This window comes from Leptonychotes weddellii, chromosome 8 (genome assembly GCF_054177405.1).
Source record: "Leptonychotes weddellii isolate Sample4059 chromosome 8, ASM5417740v2, whole genome shotgun sequence".
Taxonomy (NCBI): domain Eukaryota; kingdom Metazoa; phylum Chordata; class Mammalia; order Carnivora; family Phocidae; genus Leptonychotes; species Leptonychotes weddellii.
Genome location: NC_138376.1, coordinates 2,058,331 through 2,085,307, shown reverse-complemented (window position 1 = coordinate 2,085,307; position 26,977 = coordinate 2,058,331). Strand labels below are relative to the sequence as shown.

Sequence of the window (26,977 nt, the reverse complement as noted above, 5' to 3'; positions counted from 1 at the left end):
TATTGCATAAGCCTGGCAGAATTTGCAAACATGGCTTTCCTCAGCTCCCCTCATCATGATACTTTCAGACCATTTAGTTATGAGCTTAGGACGTGTTTTAGAGAAAAAGCCCAGAGCCGTCCTTAATTAAATGTAGTTTAGCACATAGATGTTTTCCCCTGTTAACTGAATGTTGCTAAAGTGTGAATTCTTTTTGGAAACACTTTTTTTTCTAAAGGACCTTTTTTCCCCTTCATTTTAACCATTATTGGATCTCTTAAAAGTGCCTGATAAGAAAGATTAGAAATGTAAACTGAATGACTTCATCATTAAATAATATTGTTAAGACAGGTAGGCTTTTTTTTTTTTTTTTTAATAGTTTGCAATTGAAAGAGGATATTGCGATAAAGTCCAGTCCTATATTCCATGAATACGGTAGGGAGAGGCAAGGGTTGGGAATACACTGGGTCCACTCTTTAAATAAGTTCGAGTTTGATGGCAGAAAGTTTACCCTCAAAGAAAAGATTTTTCGTGCAGCTGAATCAGTAATATAAATGTTTGGCAGATCTTATTGGTGCAGTGAATTAGGTATGATCTCAGTGTCCAGATCTGGTGAGTTGTCCCCTCTGGTCACCATGATAGAATTTAGAAGAAATGCTCCCTTACCACGTAGAGCCTACAACAAGTGTGCGTCTTCTAAGGGCCTTCATGTGTGTTCTACCTCTTTATGGGGGTGAAAACCATTTTGAAATTTAGTCCCATTTCTCTTATGTTTTACTTTCCCTGTAAGGCAGGGAATACTGCCACAGTCCTTTTTGTAGGATTTCTTCCCTCTCTCTGATACTTGAACCCATTTTAAGCAATCCTGTTTCCTGGTGTGCCATGACTTCTTCAGTGCATTGCCCCATGTTAGCTGTCACCTTCAGTGATGATTCATAAATCTGCTCCCTCCCAAGATGAAACCGGGAGTCCGATGGGAAACCACTAAGACATTATGGTGGCAAACTAGAGAAATAGAGGGATAAAAGAGGAGCCCGAAGATTAAGTAATAAGACTCTGCCAACATAGGGGCATTCGTAGTCACTCAAGGTAGCAAAGTAGCCCAGGAGTGGGTCTGAGGGTGGCCGAGGGTGGGTTTTGTTCCGGCTTGCCTCTGGGGAAAGAGAAGTGGAACTGTGAGGCCTGCGTGAGTGGGCTCCCAGCCCTGGACAGGTTCTGGGAGGTTCTGGGAGCCCTGCAGCAGGTGCAGGGAGGGGCTTACCCGGCCCCTGCCTTCAGGGCCAGCAGCCTAGCTGGACCTGCCTCTTTGGAGAGGTGTTGGCCAAGCAGGGTCTTGTCACCAGTCACGGGTGATTAGAGCTCCCCCAGCTGGTGGCCAAGAGGAAAACCACATGCCAGGCAAAGCCCGAGAGAGGCAGAGATCTTTACCGAAGTGAGAGCAAGTTATTTTTCTGGATCAGAACTTCTCATAATCCAGTCTGTTGTGTGTGTCTAGTTATTCTCAAGTATTTACGGGCTAATCTTTTGCTTTTCTGAATTCCTTGGTAGAGAGGATTTTGCTCAAGCATGATAGAGCTAAGCCACTGCCCTGTGAGTCTTTGCTAAGGACGAGGACATCTCGATGTAAGCTAGTTTGGTTTTGCAAGGATCCAGTGGCATCCAGAGAAGCCAAGGAGAATTTAGCTATTTTCCTGGTGGCAGGAGCTTGGGCTCGGTTTGTTATTGGTGGACTCTAGCAGTTGCTACTCAGGGCAAGTAGAGAAGAACAGAGTACGTGTATTGTTTTGATGGCCTTGCACAGGAATAAGGGGAGAGTTTAGGCATTGTGACCTTTTGAAGCCTGACATGTCTGAACTGTGTATGAGATTTTTTTTTTTAAAGGTTTTATTTATTTATTTGACAGAGAGAGACACAGCGAGAGAGGGAACACAAGCAGGGGGAGTGGGAGAGGGAGAAGCAGGCTTCCCCCCGAGCAGGGAGCCCGATGCGGGGCTCGATCCCAGGGCCCCAGGACCATGGGATCGAGCCGAAGGCAGACGCTTAACGACTGAGCCACCCAGGCGCCCCCTGTGTATGAGATTTAAAAAAAAACAAAACCTAAACTAATAGTGCCATCAGACCCTTTCTTGTTAGATTTTGGAAGTAACTAAGGATAGAAGAAATCATTGTCTTGGATGGAAGAGAGTATAGCCCAAGACCATCTGATGGTTCAAATTCAAATTAGTGGATCTTTGAGCACTTTCAAAAGTGATTAGCATTTTGATAGGGTGAGTGCTATTCAGGTGGTCTTTTAATCTCAGCAGTTAAAATTAATTAGCACTGCTCCAAAATTATAAAAATGGAGCTAATCAGGAAAACTAAGTCATGTGTAACAAAAGGGGGTTTGGCAGCCAAGAGTTCATTTGGCCTGTTTTTTTTTTTTTTAATTCAAACATACTTTTATTTTAAATATTCTTTGGAACTTTGCTCTTGGGGAAAGCCATGGAATGACATGAAATTCTGCTCATCCTCTTGGGAAGAGTAGAGAATGGTTATGGGAGGATTTGGGCAACTTCTTTTTAAAATATTAACGTGTCTGTCTGTGTTTCCAGATCCTAATATATTTGTTTTTTTGTTTTTTATTTCAAGTACATGTACAGTTTTTTGGCCCAGCCAAATGCCATTGCTCATCTGGATTTATCCAATACAGAATGTTCCCTGGACATGGTAATGTGTTCTTGATGCTGTGCTGGGGTGTCAGACCAGCCATTTAGGGGTGATAGAGAGAGGCTTTTCTCTCTAATAAAACATTCTCTTAGGCCTTGAAATATTGGAAACTAAGAGTGCTTTCTCTCTTTCTCAGGTCTGCGCGGCTCTTCTCCGGGGATGCCTCCAGTATTTATCCGTGCTCAATCTCTCCAGAGCTGTCTTTTCTCACCGGTATGGCTTTTTACCTGCCACCACTGTCATCTAGGAGTGTCTTCCTCCCAGAGGAGGTTGTGGTGATCTGAAAACAGAGCAATAAAGGATGCGTGTTGTGCGTGAAGGGAGGTGGCCTTAAACCATAATCGTGAATACAAGGCCTTGAAAGTGCAAGTTTTTGTTGTATTTTTTCACTGCAGTATGATGGATGTTCTTAGCAATCGCCCCAGCCTGCTATGTGAACTGTCTAATAACTGCTTGTCCCATGAGGATGGGCACTCTTCTCTTAATATAGTAAAAGCTCTTTTAGAGGGACTTCTCAACAATGAACTTGGAAGCAACTATAAACTCCCTCTGGGGAGCAAAGAGTATGGCCGGTCCCAAACTCATGCATTTTTTTTTAATGATTTTTTTAATAAGATTGATTTATTTATTTTAGAGAGAGAGCGAGCACGCACAGGAGGGAGGGGCAGAGAGAAAGGGAGAGAGAGAATCTCAAGCAGACTCTATGCTGAGCATGGAGCCCGATGCAGGGCTCGATCCCACGACCGTGAAATCATGACCTGAGCCAAAATCATGAGTCGGCCGCTTAACTGACTGAGCCACCCAGGCGTCCCCAGATTCATGAATTTTAATGTGTAGAATTGTAGGGCTAGCCTGAGCACCTCACTTCTACCTTCCTGACTTAGAATTGTTTGCAGTGTAGGGTGTTAGATTAGAAACAGCAAGTATTCACAAACAGCAGCGACTTAGAATGGAGGGAAAAGAAAGAAAAGTTATCAAAAGTACATGGGTTATGTACCTGTGAAATTCTCGGACCATCTAATGAATTAATACAGTACTTAGCACTCGTAATGATGACCATAATCATAAACCATATTTTCGTCATTATGTGCTTTTTAGTAATAGGGAGAATTGCTGACTACTAGAAATACCTCCCTTTTAATAAGTTACCATTTTGAAAACTTCATATATTCAGAGGGATAACCCTCACTTGTTTGGAACGTTCGCTTGTTCAGCCGGCTTTATCGGACAGCTGTGCCTCGCAAGTAAATTATTCTATATTTTAAAGCACAGTCAGTCCATTATTTCAACAGTGAGGTGAATCTTTACAGGAGCAAAAATATGCCACAAGCACCTCAACAGAAGAAGACACGGGCAGAGAGTGTGGGGCGTTTGTAACGGTGGGAGAAGTTGGGGGTTTTCTTCAAGGCATTGATGGAGACTACCCAGTCACCTCATGTATTTGAAAGCCTTTTAAGAAGCCATGCTTTGCGGGAAGCTGGGATGGACTGAGCAGCTGGGTTGGGAAGATGATGTCATAGAAGATAAAAATTTTCACATAATCACCTTTTTTGGGCTCATATACTATGAATTCTGTGATGAATGGTCTTTTTTTTTTTTTTTAAGATTATTAGAGAGAGAGTGCATGCACGTGGGTGGTGGGATGGGCAGAGGGAGAGGGAGATAAACAGACTCCCCACGGAGCACGGAGCCTGACGCGGGGCTCGATCCCAGGACCCCGAGATCGTGACCTGAGCTGAAATCAAGAATTGGCCGCTTAACTGACTGAGCCACCCCGGCGCCTTTTCTGTGATGACTGGTCTTCAGTAGAGCTGTTAAGCTTACAGAGCGGGACTGTACTAACAAATCCACTTGTCATCCAAATGAGAGGTTGTGATTAAACACCCAGCACCTCACCTAGATACAGTCCTAGCAAGCCCTTAGTAATTATCTTGGAATTGATGCCTTTACACGGAGCTGTGGACTGTCAGCCAGGCTGTTCGTACTTTTGTTCATAAGTGTGTCAGTCAGGGTATGTTAGGTTGCTCTGTGTAGCTCCCCACCCCCATCTCCATGGCTTTCAGCAGTGGTAGTCTTGTGACATGTCCCTTGTGGGCTGGCCACATCGCCATTAATCTGAAAGGCAGATCTCTAGCCACGTAGCAGAGGAAAAAGAGTCACAGCTCATACTGGCTGGTGCAGCTTTTCTCTGGAAGTCACACACATCACTTCTGTCTGATGTGATGTCCCCTTGGCCAAAGGGACTCGCGTGGCCATGCCTGCCAGCAGTAGGGGGATGAAGCATCGTCCTCCCACAGAAAGGGGCAGTGAATATTTGGAAACATTGGTACAGTAGATACCCAGACAAAGTAGTAGGAGGAGAAGTATATTCAGAGAGTATTTTTTTTTTTTAAGATTTTATTTGAGAGAGAGAGAGTGAGTGAGAGAGAGAGCATGAGGGCGGAGGAGCAGAGGGAGAGGGAGAAGCAGACTCTGCACTGAGCAGGGAGCCTGATGTGGGGCTGGATCCCAGGAGCCTGGGATCATGACCTGAGCCGAAGGCAGACGCTTAACTGACTGAGCCAGCCAGGTGCCCCTTCAGAGAGTATTTTAACATTTGCTCATCGAAAACGAACAGGAGTATACAAGCTTATATTGTTTCACTATTTGGAGCCAGAGTTCATTGGAAACATCTAATATATATTCTACTAGAATTTTCTTTCCTCTTAAATTTATTTTCAACCTCTTAGAGATTCTGGTTGCTTGGGTAGTTCTTCTCAGGTAGCCTAAAATTATCTTGTTTAAAACCTTTTTCTAACATAGGTTTTCCTGGACCTTTGTACAAGAAATATTGTTGAATGTTATGTGGGTGAGCTAGACTGCTAGCCTGGCCTCTGCCCTGAGACTCTGAATCTGCCCACAGAGTATAAATAACTACCATTAAATGAGTGTTTACTCTCCATCAGGCTGAGGGCTTCACGCATGTGGACTTACTCAATCCTGCCATCACTTCTAGCAGATAGAACAAAACAAGCAAAGGGTTCACATTCCAACTTTGACTCTGGGGTCTTGTTTTCCCAAAGCCCTCCTAGCGTGGCGTTGACTCTACTTTCTTTTTGAGATGTAGGATTTCTGCCGTAACAACTAGGGCACGTATTTGCAGTTTATAGCCATCTCTTTGGAGTTTTGTCTTTTTTTGAATATTTGGCCTGAAATGATTAGATTTGCCCTATGGATGTAGGAGCTGAGCAGGATCTTTGCCACGCAGGCTTCATGCCAGTCAGACTTTCTGTGTTGTTCCTGAGTTCACCATTAGGTCACATCTTGTTGCATCTGAGACAGGCTGCGTCTGAGAGTTTTGCCAAGTGCACGTAACGATCCTTAGTATTCAGTGCCACCCAGAGGGAAAGCTCATTAAATTGTGAGAAATAGACATCCTCTTTGACCTCCCAGTTTCTTAAAAATTCAAACAAGGAGGGCGCCTGGGTGGCTTAGTCGTTGGGCGTCTGCCTGTGGCTCAGGTCATGATCCCGGAGTCCTGGGATCGAGGCCCGCATCGGGCTCCCTGCTCCACGGGAAGCCTGCTTCTCCCTCTCCCACTCCCCTGGCTTGTGTTCCCTCTCTCGCTATCTCTCTCTCTGTCAAATAAAAAAATTTAAAAAAAAAAATTCAAACAAGGAGATCTATGGGTAAAACACGTTTTGAGATCATTGGCTACAAAGAATAGCAGTGGTTTTAAGGACTTAAATGTCTTAACTTCTCTTGCATTGTTCCTTTGATGGTATTGGATTTATTTAGCTTCCAGACATTTTGTTTCTTTTTACCTTTAAATTTCTACTGAAAATGTAATGGATTCCTGGATTTTTGTTCCCCAGTGTCTGAATAACCAACAGGTGATTTTGCTAGTCTGGAAGTGGGGTACCAACCCCAAGTATAACTGCTCGTGGTAGGACTCTTGTGTTTTGTTTTTCAGGAAAGGAAAAGAAGTACCCCCGTCCTTCAAACAGTTCTTCAGTAGCTCTCTGTCTCTGATGCAGCTCAACCTTTCAGGCACAAAACTGTCTCCTGAGCCGTTAAAGTGAGTCGTTAATTCATTTTCTCCAGAGCTTTTAACATTCAGTTTGTTATTATGAATGTGCTTGAGGGAAGGGAAGAAGAAGACACGTAATCCTAAAGCAGGCCAAGCAGATGAAAATGCCTTTCTCACTTTGGGGCACAAAAGGAAATCACATTCTTTTTTGAGTACATTGTGCACTATTGAGATTATTGCATCTTCTATGGAAAAAAAAAAATCTTTCTTTGGGTTGTGACCTTGGCAGTTGTCACTGATCTGTAAAAGTTGTGTTCCCAGGTACCACTGACTTTATGTTAACCTCTGTTCAGCCCACTTTAGGTATTTTCATGTGTGTGTTCTAGTCAATATTTCTTCTCCATATTTCTCCTAACCATAATAAACTCTGTACACAGTGTGTATGCAACAGAATCAGTTTTTAGATGCTTTAGTTCCTGAATTACTTAGGTCAGTAGAAGCTGTCTTTTTGGTGTGTTTACTTGGCAGTCAACTTAGTTAATGGGTTAATATCCCTAGCGGTGAAGTTAAACTCTTTAAAATAAAGTTTGAGGATAATTTGTCATCCTTGAAGTTTGTATTCACCATTGCCAGAAATAATCAGAAGGGCCATAGAATCAAATTCTCTACAAGTCTAAAAAACATATTTCCAGGTAGTTACAAATGTGTACAGGTCGCATGCTCCCAAATGCATGCACAGATTTCTCCTTTCCCTAGTTGGCATGTAAATCAGCATTTAATTTTTCCCTTGTAATTTGTATGACATGTTAAAATCAGTGTCTGCTATTCATTTTACTAGAAAATTAATCTTTATCTAATTTGTGACTTGCTTTCTTCTTTTTTTTTTTTTTTTTTAAAGATTTTATTTATTTATTTGACAGAGAGAGACATAGCGAGAGAGGGAACACAAGCAGGGGGAGTGGGAGAGGGAGAAGCAGGCTTCCTGCTGAGCAGGGACCCAGATGCGGGGCTCGATCCCAGGATACTGGGATCATGACCTGAGCCGAAGGCAGACGCTTAACGACTGAGCCACCCAGGCGCCCCAATTGCTTTCTTCTTTTTGAGAGGTGTGAAATTGATTGCGGTATCTCATATGGCACCATAAGACCAAAACAATGGATGTCTTTAAGGACAGTAGATCTAGTCAAGTGCTAAGAAAGAAATCCGATGGTGTATGGCAGGCCTTTTCTTTTTTAAACATTGAGTTAGTGTATTAGAGGTCTGTAGATGTAACAGCTCAGATAGTAAAAGTCTCATGATGAGGCTGTTTGTGTGGATATCAATCAAACTAACTTCAGAATCAGTATTCTAAAGGGGGATCCATTATAATTTAGTCATATTTACTTCATTCATTTATTCAGCTAATACTTATTGTGCATTTACAATGTGCCAGATATGAGGAGGGCACTGGGTGGAAAGCAGATCCAGACTTGATCCTTGCCCTCAGTGTACCGATAAGAGATCTGCTTATTCAAAAGTTACTGACAGGTGCACAGTATTCCAATTCTTTCAGTGTTCTTGATCCTGTGAAATACAGAGTAGCTCTTCATTGATTAGCATTAGTGATTTTATAGAATATTCCACACCACCACAACACTAGATTTTACTGTACTGTTTATTATAGAGACTTACTGATAAAAATTATGCCTCAAAGTTACTTTGTAATTGTTAAATCTTGTGACCTGCTGTTATTTATGTGAATATTTAATAGTGTCCTGTCAGTAATCTCTTCAGCTCTGTGTTTCACTTAATAAAAATCTTAACATGAAGGAAAAGGCTCCCACTTCGATGTTGACAGCAGTTGTGAGCAGGTGTTGTGATTCCTAGTCTGGAGTTGAGGAAATGGAGGCCCCAGAAGCTCAGTAATTTGCCCAAACTCACGGTCACAGGTCGGGTTTCTCAGGAAGCAGACTTTGAGATGGAGCATAGCGTGTAGGGGACAGAGACTCGGATTTTCTACCCCGTGTCGATCGGTCCTTGGTATAGTCTGCCTCTGGAAGGATGTGGCCTGGGCGAGGCACGTTTCTTTGGCTGAGGTCGCGCCCCGGAGGAGGACTGACTGCTGAGGGGGTTCTGGGAGGCACATCGTGGTTCCCACCAGCGGCCACTAGGCTCCCGACGTGCCTGCCCCACCACCTTCCCCTACACCAAGAGGGGCGGATGGAGACCCTCGCTTGTTGAGGGGTTGGAGGTCAGCAGCCATAAGAGAATATGCTAAAGCAATGCAAATGCTTTTGAGAGAAACCTTCTAAGTTTGGGCATCACCGTGTTCTGCAGAAGTCTCCCACAATCTGGGGCTTCTTCAAAAACAACGGAAGACTCTGACCGCTTACTTCATAGCTGTGCTTTTTCCTTGCAGACTTGTCAGGCCACAGGGGTTTTAGTAAAGAACATGGTGACATTGTTCCTTGTGTTTCCTAAAATCTTCAGTGTGGTTCTCGTGCGTCCTGAGGATGCTCCTTGCTTCTGCGTCACTCAGAGTGAGGCCCGAGGTCCTATTTACTGCTCATGCTGGCGCTTTCGCTTTCTTCCCCCTGTCCCTGCTTCCCTGTGCCCTTCCTTGCTCCCTGTCACATGGCCCCCCTTCTCCCCGTCTCCCGGGCTGAGTATTTTTAAGAAACCTATTGCATGAGCTTCTCAAAAATGCTAACTGGCATCACATATCCAGACCCGGCGAAATGAAATGCAAATTCTTCTCTTAACCAGTGTTGCAGTAATGATGGAGGATTGGAGAGGACAATCCTTAAGGCCATTTTTCCATCACTGCGTGAAGAGTAACAGCGCTTCCTGCCGTGGAGCTTTCCCCGGTGCTCTCTCGCTAAGTGGGTGGATGAGGCCAGAGTCACCGGCAGGGGGGATCCCAGAGACTGGTGTGAAGGAGGTGCCTTTCCACCTCACTCTCACCCCGCAGTATTTGTGGAGTATACGAGGTGGAGAATATGGGAACACTGAGAACCAGTAGTTCCCCGAGGAGCTGATGCTTTGGGTCCACCCCCACCCCCCCAGTACTCCCTCCTGTCTGCCTGTCTTACAGTGGTGTGTGCACGCGCACACACACACACACACACACACGTCGCCCTTGCCCAACAGCAGGAGCCCTCTGGTGCTCACCTGTGTGTTCCGCCCCGGGCCCGGTTGAGGTCTGTGATCCCTTCAGCGTGATTGATGGATGTGTGTGCCTGGGTCAAATTGTTGCGTGAAGCCTGCTGAAGGGTGTTAGACTTTACAGGACTGACTTGAGCAGGTGGAACCGATTCATTGTCTTAGAGATGCGAGCCACATGATTAGTCCAGTCTCCTCAGCATGCAGACCAGAACATGCCTCTTCACGGTGGTGATGTGCTTTGCCCCGAGACCAGCCTGTCATAGCTGGACAGACAGGCAGAATCCTGGGCTCGGACTCCGGACTTGGGCCTTATCTCCCATGCTCTTGTCTTCCTACCTCCTGCTGTAGATGCTGGGGAAAAACAAAACAAAAACACCCTCTCCGTAGACCGTAATTTCTGGTCCTGGGTACAGCGGAGCCTGACTCCCTCATAACCTATTCCGTAGGGAAAACCAGTGTGACTTTGCTACTCTAATAACAATTGCCTCATAATTTTCTAAACGATATTAAAGGTGTTCTCAGGCAGATGCAGGTGGGAATTGATCTGTGATGAACACCGTTTAATTTCAGTGTGCAGTTAGGGGTACTGTTGGTTTATTTGCGTAGGAATAGCGATCCCGGCGTTCGGAATGGGCCTGCTCTGAGTCAGACAGAAGAATGTTACAGCGTCAGTTCTCACTGTGTCTGGGAGGAAGAAATGCAGTTGGCATTCTAAAACCTGACATGGTGCTTGGTGCTTGACCTTTTCTGGGCTTTATTCAGCGTGTGAACGTATTTCGGTGCAGCCTGTGGAATCTGTGTCTGATGTGTGTGTTTTCTCCCCCCAGAGCGCTGTTGCTGGGCCTGGCTTGCAATCATAACTTGAAGGGGGTTTCTCTTGATCTCAGCAATTGTGAGGTAAGAACACGTTCAGACTACGGGATGGAAGAGATTATGATAGCCTCAAAATTGCTTTGCCTCTTTCCTGGAAAAAGTGTGATGCTGTGAATCCAGAGGGTATGAATGAAGCAGAAAAACACACATTTTATAGAAGTTTCTGATGTTCTGTATTTTGCAAGTTTTATCTACAAACAGCCACAGAACGCCGTTCAGAAAGCATTCAAGTGTGTTTTTAATGACTTGGGGTTTGTTTGTTTTTTATTCATTCTTCGTGCCAGTTGCTTAAGTATTTTATGATGAAACCTTGAGATACAAAAGCCATAGACTAGCTTTACCGTTACGAAAAATGCAATGTTCTGTGTCCCTTGCAGGGGACAGATGCGTGTAACCTGACTTGGATTCAGAGTGTGTGCAAGAGAATTACTGTCTTGTCATTCGCCTTATTTTTTAATGTCTCGATTTAAAACAGGAAAATTAAGATGCTTCTCAAAATTACAGCAATTCCAGACCCTTCCTATCAAAGAACACCAAGATAATTTGAGACTAAGAGCCTCTGCATTTTAGAGGGTACCTGAACTTTTAGTCTTGAGACTTTCAGTTTGTGTGGAGACCAGTAAGAAAAGACCCAGGTACAAGCCACAGGGCCCCTTCAGAGCCTGACTTTACTCAGCACGTCGTACGTGGTTCCTTCTTCCTGGGGCTGGAGGTGATGTCCCTTCATTCCTGCTCCTGGGCCTTTCTGCCCACTGTTCTCTCCTCCTGCCACATACTTGCCATGTCCCTCTTCCCCAAGGCTTCCCTCTCCGAGGATCTAGCTCAAGTCCAGTCTCCTCCATGCCTGCATCAGACTGCTAGGGTTCGATCCGAGTTTGGTCTTTACTAGCTATGTGGTCCCGCATGAATTAGACAAGACTGCAAAACCTCAGTGTCTGCATCTGCAAAATGGAGCAATGTTAGTGCCCCTCCCAGTGGCTCCTTACAGGGTTTAGAGGAGTTCTTCTTTGCAAAGTGCTTCCTGGGGCATCTGGGGCATGTGAGGGTTCTTTGCTTTTGTTGCTTATCTGTCTGTAGAATTTCCCCCCTGACTGCTTCAGCCCTTGGCGATCTTGTTCTTTTCTGATTGTCTGGTACTTAATGATGGTGACGTGCATTTGGACAGTGACCCATGGGGTGTCCTGCGCAACTGTTTGATTAGCTCCTATGTGCTCTCCCTGCTAGGCTGTAACTTTCCGGAAGATACTATTTGTGTCTTACTCATTTTGTGTTTCCCTTAGCTCCTAACAGAATGCCAGGTACCAAGCATAACACTAAATATTGAAGATTGATGCTTTACCTCTCTGAAAATTCTAGAAACTGACAAGTTTGAAATCATACCATGTAAATTGTTAGTGCAGGAATTTTTTTTTTTTTTTTTTTAATTTTGAGCTGGGGTTAATACCAACTGTGTGTGATTTACCTAGTCATTTTGTTTGGAAAAAAGAAAAGCCAAAAGGAACAACAACAACAAAAAAACCCCACAAAACCCCTAAAAAAGGGCACTGTCAAATTTTCATGTGTAAATCACTGTTCTTTTTTTTTTTTTTAAGTAAGATTTATTTATTTATTTTAGAGAGAGCACAACTGGAGGGGCAGAGAGAGGGGGAAAGAGAATCTCAAGCAGACTCTGTGCTGAGCACAGAGCCCAACGTGGGACTTGATCTCACAACCCTGAGATCATGACCTGAGCCAAAAATCAAGAATTGGACGCTTAACTGACTGAGCCGCCCAGGCGCCCCCAGTGTTCTTTTATTTATAAAGACAGATCATATAATAGAAACCGAGTCTGGAAATATGAATTAATTGCTTACTAATACTTTCTTACGGGACCTGGCAGTAGTAAAAACTTTTGTATGGGGGGAGCAGTAAGAAGAATGGGGATAGGAAGGGTTATTCTATCAAAAAAAGCAAATTGGTATAAACTTGATTGTTCTACTATCTGACACTACTGAATGACCCAGATGTTTCACTTTCCTCATTAAATATAGTGACTGCTCTCAGTACAACATCTTCTGTTTAATTCTGTGATCCAAATGGGAAGGGACGTAAGTGATCATCTGGTTCCCATACTTACAGATGAAGAAAGCGAGTTCTAAAGAAGCTGAAATAATCCGGCTTACTAATGGCAGAGTCATGATGAAAGTATGCTTTCCTGATTGTTGTTAATTATATAGGTAATTATTAGAACATCAAGTATGATTAGATATTTTCTTCTCAAATAAGTTGTCAGGTGCCATATATGCCCAAAGAAGACTGTTATATCACTGTGTAGCTTGTTCTTTAAACTCCTTTGTGATCCAACTGGGAATAACTTTCAAAGACAGTTCTATTTGGCGAACTGATAAAATTGACATTTTTGTAGGTCAGAAATGGCAGGCTGTTGGCAATTTCATATGGTTCCCCCCAATAGCTACTAGACTTTCCCTTTATAATTTTTTTCTTACTAAGGCAGGAATCCAGATGAAATGATTGCTCTCTGATGGTAGGGTTGGCCATTACGATGGTGATAATTACAACTTCCTTTTGGCCATTCGTTTATGGATTCTGTGATGCAGCGGTAGTGCTGAGAGATGGGGACCCTCCAGACTACCTTGGTGCCATGTTCTTCCACCATCTTTTTTTTTTTTTTAAAGATTTTATTTATTTATTTGAGAGAGAGAGAGCACATGAGAGGGGGGAGGGTCAGAGGGAGAAGCAAGCTCCTTGCTGAGCAGGGAGCCCGATGCGGGACTCGATCCAGGGACTCCAGGATCATGACCTGAGCCGAAGGCAGTCGCTTAACCGACTGAGCCACCCAGGCGCCCTCTCCCACCATCTTAATGCTTGAATCACAGTCCCAGGGGCCACATTTATAAAGTCACCTTATGTTGCTGCTTGTGGAAATTGGTGAAACACCAAATTATTTTTCTAAATTAAGGCGTCTTATCATATTTTTCTTCTTATAGATGGGTGTCCAAATCTAACTAGGTTTCACTTTGCTCCTCTCCACGAGAGAGTAAATCTCTCCGGTAAAGGTGTAAGGGGTTATGATATTATCTTTGTAGAATGCTTGGCCATTTGAGTATTAACTGCTAACCCTTTTAATGATTTGACACTTCAGAGTTTAGGTAGTGCTCTCAGAAAAAATCTTTCGCGACTTGGAAGTTTAAAATTATGCATGTGTCTGTTTTTTTCTGTTCATTCTGTCTTTAGCCCTCGTAGACACAATCCCCTCTACTGTGTGTGTGAAATACCGTGAAGTCTTTGTATATTTATAAGTAAATAGTTCCTTTTATTTACAAAATAGCTACTTGCCACTGGTTAATTTTAAAATCAGGTTTTATGGGTGTTACAGAAGATAAAAGGCCATCATCTAAGATGGTTGAGTTTATCGGGAGGAGAGAGGAAAGTAACAGTATTTGGAACCGTGCTGAGCCCGGCACATGTGGGCCATAATTGGGAGGGAAGAGGATTACTACAGCGAAGCCTTATTTTGAATGTCAGAATTCACAGCATGGGTCAGTACGGCCTTTCTGAAAAATTTTTATTTAGAAGCCATATAAATATTCTGCCTTTTCTGAAACATTTTTTGGGAATTGCCTTCAAAGCTATTTTAAATCTTTCAAGAACAATTAGTCTCATCCATTTATAGTCATACGTGATTTCCAACACAAAACCATATCACCCTCTATGGCCCAACTTGTCTGTGAATGGCCTGTGGCTGATCCTAATTCACTCTCAAAGGGTAAGGATTCAGCATCCGTGTGGATGTTCAAAGAAATGCGTTCCATTGCCCTCAAGGTTAGTTCCAAAAGAAGCATTTCCGAACTGTTTTATATGGTAGTAATGAAATTGGCATGCGGATGTATTCTCCCCACATACCTGTCTACCTGAAGGGAGGCCGTGAGTCTGTCATTTTGGCCTGTGTTGATAAATCTTTTTCACAGTCCTACTTCAGGAGAGTAGGTAAGTGCTGCAACTGAATTCTTCCACGTCACTCTCCTTCCAAGTGAGAGAGCAAAATCCCCGAGGCTTCAACAGAGACTCAAAGGCTAATTACAGCCAAGAATTAGGTGTAGGTCTGGGTGTAGAGTTAATTCTTTTAAGGAGAAACTTCCCGTTCCACAGTTGCACAAACTCATTCCACAGTTCATGGCAAGATGCTTTGATGATGCGTAGAAGGAGGAGCCCCGGATACTAAAATTTGTAATGAGTAGGACATTGCTGCAAGCGAATAGGAACTTCTGAGGCAATTCCGTCCGACTTGACAGTGGTTCACCCAGCTTTGAGGCGCGAAGGCAGGTGTGCTGTGTGTGTGTGGGGGGGTTCCTAACTATAGTACCCCCTGTGGATCAGTTTCCCGTTGGGCCCCCTGATCCTGACCTGAGCTGAAATCAAGAGTCGGATGCTCAACTGACTGAGCCCCCAGGTGTGCCCCAAAGGAAAATGAATTTTCCAAATAAAAGTTCTGTCTAGATTTTAGTTTTCCTTGTTTCTCTTGTCCCCATTATGGCTATTTGAGTATTAGAGGCAACTATTCACTTAGAACTATGAGTAACATCTGAAATGTTCCACCGTTCTCGAGTGAGAGGACACTTCTCTGTGGAAAGAAATGTGAGTTTATTTTTTAACTTTTCAAAAAGTATTCAGTGATTCAGTCACATTGACTCCTCTTTGATCTTGCTTTCTTTTAAATAATGTTAGTGTGTGGGATCCAAATGAGGGTAATTTAAAAACCAGTTTTACACGCACACATGTGGACACAGCCTCTAATTATGCAAATTCATTTAAAAGGATTTTCATTTACAGTAATGGAAGAGCTTTTATTGTTTTGGGAAAGCTTTAGCTTTGGGGGAGTTTTAGGCATTTAATAACTTGTGAATTCAATTGAATGTTCTTGGTAACTGAGGATCAGTTATCTTCTTAGTTAAATTTTTGATTTTGGTTTTGGGAGCAGATTTTAGTTGGAAGTGTTTTTCTGACTCTTGCTTTTTTACATGGTATATTGATAAAGGCTTCAGCTTCTCTGTTCTGTTTACTGCTGATAACGTGTTTTCATTTTTTTCTCCTTGGGCTTTCCTTAGCTTGGCCACTGTGTAAGTACTTTATGAATCAAAATAGGGTCTGTGGATATATTTGATTGTTTTTTAGCTATTGGAAAATGTTAGTTTTATGGGTATATGCTACAAATATTAGCAGTCAAGAGTATTTGTAAAATAAACAGAATTGAGCACTTAAATGTCACCTATATTTTCCATATCTGTAAATGGAATATTTTTACTGTACTTGATAATAATAACAAGTAGAGATTTTCTTGTAGAAATTTTACTTCTCAACAGAGACATCACTAACAGCAAATAATCAAATTGTGGAGACTTAGGCACTTACGTTTATCTTCTCAGAAGTGTCATTTTTTTCATGCTCTGAATATCAAATTATGTTTCTTTGAAGTGTTTGCCTGAAGTATTTTTTGCTTTAACTTTGAAGTAGTCTGAATATACATTCACTTCTTCAAGTATTAACAAGCTGTGATCTGAAGTCGTGCTTCTTAAAACTATTTGTGGTGAAAACCTGGTTGTTATTTTTTTTTTTACTTCCATTTCATCATAAACCAATACTTTTGCAAAAATATATAAAAAAGGATTTAAAAAGACATAAACAATATAAGCCCTCATTTTTTGTTATTAGATGCAACAGACCTAAAATTATTATTACTAAGGTTTCTAAAATATTTATAGTCAATTTCTGTACTTATTTTACCTAAGATCAGTAGCGAACTTTGCAGACTGCCACCTGTCTGTGGACCACACTTTGAGTAGCATCTGCCGGGGCGAGTCTAGAGATGATGTGATAAAGCTGGGCTTGGGGCATGTGGGTAAGCTCGAGAGCACCTGGGAATACAACCACATGTAGTAAAATACCTGCTGATTCTTGGCAGTTGCTCCACACATTGGGTTATAAGCCCCTCAGCTGTGGGGTTAATTGGTCTTGGTTTCCCTGGAGTATGTAGACCAGCCTCCTGGGCAGGTGTGTCTCTGTGTGACACTCCCCTTTAGAGTTCACTTCGGGTCCCCCAGAGTAATCTGCTGGCACCATAGAAAGTAGGGAAGGCTGAATTTAAATACCTCAACTGAAATACTCCTGAATAAAGAGCAATCCCAAAACTGCTTAACACCCAAGGAGCCAGGGAAATTGGCAGGTTTTGGTTCTGGGTACCATAAAAATATTGCATCTAAAATAGTGAACTAAGGATTCTTTAAATTCTTACATCAGAACTTGCACAAGTTCTAGGGAGTAGCATTTTGCATTTTACACTTGGTATAGAAATTTAGATACATTTTAATTTTCTTATATCAATAGAGAAGTACTATGTTCCCTTGGTACATAATAGGTTCCCAATAAATGATAGTTTCTTTCCCTTATTAAATAGTAAGTTAGCTGATCAAAGGGGCCATAGCTCAGGAAATTTGCATCCTTTACAATCCTTTACATATGGTAGGAACTCAAATAGTTGCTGAGTGGAGAATAAAAAGATACTCTGACCTCTGTAGATAATGCTTTTGGTTTTATGGGAAAAGATGCAAAGTATTGAGTTTTATAGGTTGCCTGTCTCTTTAAGTAAATGAGGTCATGGAATGAGAATTAGTTTTGCTACAAGGCAACCATAATAATATTTTAAATTGATCTAACATCTTTTTCTTCTGTGGCTCGATGAGTTTATACAAATCATTTAATAATCACCTTTCGCTGTTTACTTTGTAATCGTGAGACTGCACACTGTTTCGGTGGGAAGGTGGGCTGGGTCCTTCACGACGTGGATGACAGTCAACAACACTTCATCTTCATTGTCTCCTTTGATTGTTTTGCTGCTACTTGGTGGAGTTCTACCCTGAAATCTGGAATAATCAAACAAAATCCATACTGGTTTCCCATGTATAAAAGGGAATTGCTAGGTTTCCAAAAGTCAGAAATGAAGACAGTTCTTGTGGGCTGAGAGAAGCTGCATTCCCCATGCTGACAGAGAGTATGGTCTCCATCTTCTGTTTCTTTTTCTAGCAATTTCCAGAGTTCGGTGCTATGGGAAATAGTAGCAATGACTAGTGATTGGCTCTTTACCATTGATGGTAGCTATGGAGTTGATAAGCGTTCACTCGTTCTTTGGCACCAAGTCGGAGACTGTATCTCCTGCTTTTAGTATTTTTTGGTTCCACGTCCAGTAGGTGACCGCTTCACCTTGTGTGTGGTTTGTGTTTCTCCAGCTGAGATCAGGAGGCGCACAAGTATTAGAAGGCTGCATCGCCGAAATCCACAACATCACCAGCTTAGATATCTCCGATAACGGTAAGTCAGAAACCAGAAAAGAAACAGAAATATTATTTGAAGCAAGTTAGTAAGGGGAAAATAGAAAGCTCAACCTAGACAACACCTTAATGAACGTGTTATCTCACTTCTTGACCAATAGGGCTGTTAAGTTTTAACAGAATTTATTTATGGAATAAGTCAATACCAAAAGTCTTACTAAGTTGATACCATGGCCAAAAATGCAAGAAAAGAAGTCAGTTAAAAAAAAAAATCCTCATCAGAACATCGATAACGATCTTGATTTGACCTTTTGCATTCTTGGTGATAATAAAATAAAATCCTTGTGTATTTACTCAGAAACTTGTTTCATTAGCTTCATTTCTGCCAATTACAGTAGCATGTGAGTAGGAGCCTGTTTAGTTTGCATTGGCAACTGCAGTTACCTACCAGCAAACGGGATGTTAGGATCTTCTCTTATACAATTGTGGGCAGAGATGAGACTCATCCTCTCCCCGTTCCTTGCTGACAGAATGAGTTTATCCCTGTGAAATAATAGGACATGAAAAGAGAGCAAAAAATTCCTTTGAAAATGAAAGATTAGAATCCCAGGGCCCTCGGGACGGTAGAGAAAGTCATCCAAGTTCATGTCACCTTTGCTTAATTGTGTTCCAGCTGAGAATTTATTTATACATGTGTGTTTTGATTATCTGCTTACTCTGATTCTTTCCAGGTTTAGAATCTGACCTATCCACCTTAATAGTGTGGCTCAGTAAAAACAGATCAATACAACACCTGGCATTAGGCAAAAATTTTAATAATATGAAATCCAAGTAAGAGCTTTAAATTTTTTTTATATGACAATGATGAAAATAAGCAACCTCGTGAAAGCTTTTGATTTGATTCCACTGTCCACATCTTTAAAATCTCTTTAGAAATCTGACACCTGTGTTGGACAACTTAGTGCAGATGATTCAAGATGAAGAATCGGTGAGTATTGTTTCTACCAAGTTAATGTTGCTACACTTTCAGATAATTTTATCTATATACACCATTTCTATTGTTTTTTTAATGAACTAGATATTTATGCTTTAGTACAGTTAAATGTATTTAAAATTGCTTACTCTTCATTTCAACTCATTACTAATTAAAGGAAGACTGTAACTAAAAGATTAAAAGAAGTATAAATTGACTTATAAGCCCATCTTTTAATAAGACTTACTACTTCCTAACTTCAGCAGATGCACTAATCTGCAAGCATGAATTTTTTTCAATCTAGTTGACTTTCTGACCTTACATCATGCTGGGCAACATCATATTGCTAATTTGAATTTCATCTAGTAATTATGCAGAATTACAAAAGCCTAAGAAGGTTGGTCGCCCATCTTAAATTGCTTCTAGAGCTCTAGTGTCCTTCTTCTAGTTTTATTCCCTTCAGTTGCTCCTGGCCAAGACTTGGTTCTGGGTAAAGAAATTTAATTTTAAATAGTATCCTATTTTGCTGCCCTTTAAGGTGCATTAGAAAAAGAAAAAAGATACATATTTTTAAGATTTATTTTAGAGAAAGAGAGAGCATGAAGAGGAGGGGCAGAGGGAGAAGGAGAGAGAATTTCAAGCAGACTCTGCACACAACGAGAAGCTGGATTCGGGGCTGGATCTCATGACCCTGAGATCATGACCTAAGCCAAAACCAAGAGTCGGATGCTTAACTGACTCTGCCACCCAGGCGCCCTAAGAAAAAGATACTTTATGGACAAAGCGAGAAGCACTCTGCTGTCAATTCCTTTAACTTAAACCCAGTGTATCTTACATTTTGTACCTTACATTTTACTGATGCTCTTTAAGAGTTTGTCCATTACTTATTTTAGTCCTGTTTGGCCACCAACCAGCTTTTACGGTTCCTAAAACCCAAATCAACATGTATTCCTACGACAAAGACTCACATTATTAATGTTTTGTGATAGCTACTTTGTAGGTCGTAAGAGTGATTTCCTCTATGAATCATGTGAGATAGGACACATTTTTAAAAAGTGTCATTTTCCCTCTTGAGTTCATACAGGATAGTAGCAAATTCTATTAGGACTGTAAGCTAACTTTTCTGAGCAAGCTAAAGGGCCAGGAGAGGTGGAGACTGGAACTTTTCCTTGCTTCTCCTTGCCCACACCTCTCTGTGTGGCTCTAACCTGGAGGGTGCGAGAAAATTCGGCTGTCCTGCCTCTTCGTTGTGTGGATATAATTTCCAACCTATGGACTAGAAATGAAACTCATTATTATTTAATGAATATGGGCACTTCTCTTTGTCCTCATTTGGTAACACCTTGTTTTGTTACTTTTTTACTGGGTTATTAAAATTAGGGGCATAAATCAGAATTGACACAGTTTTGCATATTTAATTTGACTTTACACCACCTTGCTTTGAGTTTCTGAATTCACAGTCTTGGCCCAGTTTTAAAAGATTGAGGAAGCTTATATTGCAGAATCCCATTTGATATTCATCCCCAAATACTTGTTTCTTAGTGCATATTTTAGGAAAATTTACATTTTATGAAAAATAGATTTTAAAATTTCATGTTTTGCTTATTACATGAGGGTCTTCTGTTTCTGTAATTCCAAAAGTCTCTCACTTAAAACCAATCTTGATATTTAAAACACACCTCAAAACATATTTGCAGGTGGGAAAGTTTGCTATTTATGTAAATGTGAATTCTGTCAAGTTACAAGTTTGCCGCTAATAATATACAGTGGAAAGAAAGCTCTTTATGTTCATGTCACTGAAAAGTAGGTGGCTTTTTCAGAAAGCAATTACCTTCTATTTTTTTCCTACTTCTGAATTAGTAATGTGCAAAACAATTCAGAATGATTAGGAGCTGAGTCTTGCGACTCTAAAAATTCCACCAATAACTGACACAATCGGGCTGTCTTTTTATTTTATTTTTTAAAGGTTTTTCCATATATAAAATCATCTCTTGCTTTGTACGTTCTGACCTTGTGTTTATAGGAGCCTGTTCTTTGACGGCCCGTGGAACACTATCTTCGCCTCGTGTTGCATGTTAAATTTGGTTGGAAAACCTAGATGCCCGGGGCTCCAATGTCACTTTCAACTACAGACCATGTTTGTCAGGCCGCTGTGACCGGAGCCCTGGGACTGTACGCGGAGGGGCTGAGATGCCAGGGAATCTTGTTTTGAAGTGTTAGACACAAACCCGTGTCGTAACCAGTGGAAGGGAACGTATTTCTCCTGGGAGTGCCTGTAGCAAGGAGGCAGATTCTCAGATTAAGCATGTTCAGCTATGAAAAGAAATAGTAAGATTTCAAATAGTAATATTGCGTGGAAGTTCAGTAAATCAGGAAGGGATGACCTTATAAATATGCATGCGATTCAGGCTCTTCTGTTCGCATTAATGACTCTACCTATTATGTTTAAGTGTTAACTGGGGTGTATTCGAGTTTGAATATAGTACTGGAATCCGGTGCTTGCTAGCTTGGAGACTTGGCAGCTTTCCAGAATGAGGAAGCAGCTGTAATATATATCATTTTTGTAGTAATTGAATAGAGATTATTGAAATGATGAGAGATGTGATTAGAGCTTTTTATTAAAGGAACACTGCATTTGTTTTCATTTAAAACATTAAGGTTCCCGAGGCTGAAGCCTTTTAGTTTAGTTTTTTTCCCATTTCCTTGAGTGCGGGATTTTAACATTAACGCAACCTCCCTAAAGCTGCCTGCATCTAAACATATGCAGGCTTTCTGGTGCTCAGTGCCCTAGCATTTACCAGGCCATTTCATTTTAGAAATTTGATTCACGTTAATAGATTACCTTTTGATTTTACCGTAGCTGTATTAGGTTTAGAAAGCATGGCCAGATTTGGACAGTAAGGACAGTGAGTGTGGTCACTTGGTCAAACTGTAGTCACACGCATGAGGCTGCTTGTGGATAACTGAGTCTTGAAGCCATCAGCGCCCCCGTCCCACCTTCTGTAGCCTTTTGGCAGATGCACCTTGAACAGATCAACGTCGGGTGGTTGAGTGGGTACAGACAGACGCCACGCAGCGTCTCCAGGTACATCTTGAGAACCCGGATGCCATGGGCCCTGGTGGAGTGTAGATGGCTCTAGCCTCCATGTCCTCCTCCCTGTAATGTCAGCCTGCTTATGGAATAAGCATCTAGAACTGTGTAGTATGGCTGGGCCACTCAAGACCACCTGAAGCAACCCGGAAGACATCCAGATCCTCCAGGGAAGACTGAGTTCTGACGGTTGGGGCCGCATTGTTTCAGGTTCTAGAATTCTCCCCGCTTCATTAATTCCGTTCTGGCGGAACTCAGGAATTGCCAATTCAGATGCCTACGGGGCTGGTCCGGAGGCATAAACAAGTTTTTTGGGGCCAGACAGAACCTGCCTCTGGGCCACGGGGTCTTCAATCCCTGGCTGAAATGGACAGCAAGCGAGCTGGTTTGGATTCACCATCCAGCTTATGGCAATAAAAAAGTCACAGACGTTTGACTTTTTCTCTTTTTTAAAAAATTACATGTGTTCTGATTGGTACTTCTAAGATAAAACAGAGGGCGATCATTAAAAGGATCAAAGATAAGCTACGAGGGGCCCAGAGCACAAAATCCATTCCGTTCTGCAACTTTCTAACCATGTGACCTCGGTTGAGTCACTTAGCCTTTCTGTGTCTCATTTGGGAGAGATGGGGATAACAATACCGAGTTTATAACACATAAGTGTTGGGGGTTTCTATGATTAATACGTGTAAAAAGCTGGAACGGTGGTTAAGGATAGTATGCGTTCAGTAAATGTCAGCTATTATTAATCTTGGCTGGCTTTTATTTTGCATTTGTCCTTTGCTAGTATTTTAAGATGTCATTTCACCAGAAGCTCGGAAATTTCATGTACTCGTCTTATTTATTTCTTCCTGTCCTGCAGTTTTTTTTTTTTAAAGATTTTTAAAAATTTATTTGACAGAGAGAGACACAGAGAGAGGGGGAACACAAGCAGGGGGAGTGGGAGAGGGAGAAGCAGGCTTCCCGCGGAGCAGGGAGCCCGATGCGGGGCTCGATCCCAGGACCCTGGGATCGTGACCTGAGCCGAAGGCAGACGCTTAACCATCTGAGCCACCCAGGCGCCCCATACCTCTTTTTTTTTAAGTTTTTTTTTCTTTGGTAAGATTTTATCTATTTGACAGAGAGAGACACAGCGAGAGAGGGAACACAAGCAGGGGGAGTGGGAGAGGGAGAAGCAGGCTTCCCGCGGAGCAGGGAGCCCGATGTGGGGCTTGATCCCAGGACCTTGGGACCATGACCTGAGCCGAAGGCAGGCGCTTAACGACTGAGCCCCCCAGTCGCCCCTTCCTGTCCTCCACTTTAAAAGAGCTGGCACCTGCCACTTCAGGTGTCCTTCCACCCCTTCCCTTAGGAGAGCGGTGGCCAGTGTTCAGCACTGAAACCCAAGCTTTCCGTGTGTATCCAGAACCTTTGGGTCCCATTCATCAAAAACTGGCTCTGTTTTTGAACCAGAGTTTCAAAACGAGACGCTCTGGATGTGTGCAGCGGGCACCTCCCTGGTGATTCTCCATGAAACGGGTCATGGTGGGCGGAGGCTGCTTCCACCAGCTCATGTCACTGCTTGCTGCCCCTTGTTCCCTCCTCAGCCCCTGCAGTCCTTGTCCCTGGCCGACTCAAAACTCAAGACCGAGGTCACCATCCTCATCAATGCCCTGGGAAGCAACACCTCTCTGACCAAAGTGGACATCAGTGGGAACGGGATGGGGGACATGGGAGCGAAGATGCTGGCCAAAGCCCTGCAGATCAACACCAAGCTCAGGTATGCGGGTCAGGCGCTCGGCCCTGAGACGAGGATGCTCGCCCTAAGGAGGGCCCTAGAAAGCTCTGGGAGAGATTCAGGCCCCCCAGCATTGGAGAGCCGGTGACTGTTTCAAGTCTTTTGTCAAAATCCTGGGGATAGCAGGGGGCGTCCCAAAGTTAGACATTGTGATTCCCGTGAGCTGTTGTCTTACAGATTTTCACTGTGGCATGAAACCCAACTGAGAACTGGGCAGTGTCCTGTTTCACGGTGTTGGCAGCTGTGAGGGGAGGGGCAGTGAGCAGGGCCAGGAAGACGGAAGGTCCCACACGAGGGCCTTCCCTGTCCTTGGCTGTGAGCCCGTCACCTCCCCTCCCCCACTGCTGCCAATATAAAGACTTAAAACCCCAGGGACGCAGGAGGTGCCTTGGTTAAAGGCAAGTTCATGCTGGGTGCTAACTATTCTGTGTAGTGGTTTTCAGCCACTTGTAGTGTTTCCCAAGTGGCTTTTCTTAAGGACTGGCTACTTGGTAACCACTGTTATTAAGGACCACATTACCATCCATCCTTCAGAGAGATCCAGTTGCTCCCGCGTCCAGCAGTCTGGTGAATGAATATTTAATTCACATTGCTCTTCAAGGGGCTCTTTCTTGATGTTTCTGGATACTTCCCTTGCCCTCCTGAACTTTCTGTCTACACTGAAGCCAAAAACTGCAATAATTTCTCTGAAGGTCAGAGTGTATGTAAAGAAAGTCCTTGAGATCAGGAAGGGAAAGCATTTAGAGGTGTGATTCTTGGATCAGACAAATAAAAGCTGCTTCATGTGGCAGGTGAATTGACAGACACCAAAATACCTCTGAAGTGTTCACATTCTGAAAGTGAAGTAGTACTTTTCTTCCAAAATAGATTGTGTTTAAAAAGTAAACAACATCTATTTATGGAAACCAAGGGTTTACCAGCAGAGTGAGAACTTTCTGGGATGGCTGATCATACCATGTCAGGGCAATGATGAAAACAGAAGACAGACTCCTTTTAGTTACTTAGGATGGACCAAAAAGTCTCAGGACCTGAACTTCTTTGTGCTGGACAAGGGATTCTTTAGCATCTTTTATAAACAGCTCTAGCTTCAGACATGACTACTAGAATACTATTTGGAGAATATGTTGAGAGAATATCAGAGAAATCAGGTTTCAGAGTTTTCTGGCTGCAAAGCATCAGGTAACATCATGGCACGTTAATGAGTATGCTGTGGCTTTTATTGTGATTTTTTTGTACTATGTGAGCAGTAAATGGGTTAAGAATGTAGTGTTGGAGGAAATGCTCATCCTTGCTGTGTCTAAAACTAAGTTGATGTTATTCCTTGCCTGTCGTGCTAAAATACCTAGGTGATGTTTTCTACAAGAGATTCATCTTCAGTAGGAGAATCATTTTCTCCATCCCCAAATGTCTGATCATTTATGTGACTTGGTTTTCCGACAGGACTGTCATATGGGACAAGAACAACATTACCGCACAAGGCTTTCAGGATATAGCTGTTGCTATGGAAAAGTAAGTTTTAATTGGGACTTCTTTCTGGAAAAATACAAAGGAACCAGTGGTGTCTGTTTTACCTGTGGTATGATGGAGGTAGCAGTGAATTTGGATCCAGAAGATCTGGGTCTGAGCTAGCCAGTGCTACCCAGCCATGGCACCCGGGAAGACATGGACGTTGTTCTGGCGTGAGTTTCTTAGTCTGTCCACGAGGGCAGAGATGCACCATCATCGTGAGGATAAAATGAGATCATGGTGGAGGGGCCACACCACACCATGGTCACCTGGCTTTTCCTTATGGTTTCACATTCTCTTCCCATCAGGTCTTGCCTTTTTTGCCCATTATGACAACTCTGAATACAGTGAAGAGAAGAAAGCTGAGCTCCAGACAATAAACCTGAAATTGATGGACGGCAGGCTAACTTACTGCTGTCAGAGGCTTTCTTTATTACCATAGTAACTAAAGCCTGCAATTATTGTTTATTGTCAAATTTACTTCCCTGGTAAACAAAACGAGGCAATAATATGAAGATGGCTGGAAGAAATTCTAGAAATCCTGGTTCTTTTTGAGCTCTTTAGTCCTCATATTGTATTCTGAAGGCAGAAATGATCAAAGCAGGTTTACAGCATTAGAAATGAGAGGTTACAAAATGTGGGTGGGAAATAAGGGGCTAGTAGCATAGAAGCTGGGCCCCTGGGGAAGGGATCGGGGAATGCTCATTATTGGTGTTTTTTCCCAGATTTCCCTTCATGCGTGAGGCCTCCTAGGTGGAGCTCTCATGCCCAGCATGGTATCATGGATAAAACCCTAGGCCTGGAAAAAAGAGCCTTCCATTCAGTCCCCGGCTCTGTCACCAGCAAGCCTGTCCTCTTGAGCAAAGCATCACACCTTTCTGATTAATTCTTCTTTTACAGAGTGAGATCCCTAAGTGGCTTCCAGTTCTAAATCCCAGGGTTCTGACTTAGTCAGGAGCCTATGATTGCAGCCCCCACAGACCGTCACTAAATATGGACAAGGCAACTTGCTCCACCTCTCCCTGGAGCCTTCCACCTATAATTACTCCCATTGCGCCAGGAAACCCTGGAATGGAAACATTTGTTTACAAATAGCTACATTTAGGTGCGAACAGCACAGTTGCCTCTGCTGTAGACTGCTAGCAGCCCATACTGGTCTTTGTGGGAAGCCCAAGAGCCTGCACACCCGGTACTCAACATTTCCACATTGATGGTAGGGCTCCCCGGCTTACAGTCTGTTCTGTACGCCGTGCTCCATGATGCCAGTGGCCCAAAGTCACATTTGGTTCAAATAAAGTATGCTGGTCTGCAGCATGATCATCGCTGGACGAGGCCAAGGAAAATCCTCACGGCTGCAAAATAGATGCATTGTCTCTTCATTTCAGTTGGCTGGCCCCTCTGAAACCAAACCAAACAATTCTGCTAAAACAAAGCCAAGGTAAAAGATTGAAGTCATGGAAATAACAGCCTTTGTCTTTGCACATTATTTTGCATTAAACCACCCTTAAGTTGGACCGAAAGACATTTTTTTTCCCCCATTAGATAACAACCGTACAGATGACTGCTATTATTAAGATGGTTACTTCTTTTTGTATTC

The 26,977-nt window shown here is 42.7% G+C and overlaps 1 protein-coding gene across 1 annotated transcript in view; it reads left to right on the top strand.

The window, feature by feature from the left end:
* Positions 1-26,977, top strand: part of CARMIL1 (capping protein regulator and myosin 1 linker 1) — a 293,460-nt gene that overhangs the window by 171,173 nt on the left and 95,310 nt on the right. Inside the window, exons 13-21 of the mRNA XM_081827521.1 lie at positions 2,608-2,685; positions 2,822-2,898; positions 6,638-6,742; positions 10,666-10,735; positions 17,992-18,073; positions 18,765-18,864; positions 18,967-19,021; positions 23,684-23,856; positions 25,315-25,383. Coding sequence (XP_081683647.1) covers positions 2,608-2,685; positions 2,822-2,898; positions 6,638-6,742; positions 10,666-10,735; positions 17,992-18,073; positions 18,765-18,864; positions 18,967-19,021; positions 23,684-23,856; positions 25,315-25,383 — 809 coding nt within the window. The remainder of the gene's footprint in view (positions 1-2,607; positions 2,686-2,821; positions 2,899-6,637; positions 6,743-10,665; positions 10,736-17,991; positions 18,074-18,764; positions 18,865-18,966; positions 19,022-23,683; positions 23,857-25,314; positions 25,384-26,977) is intronic.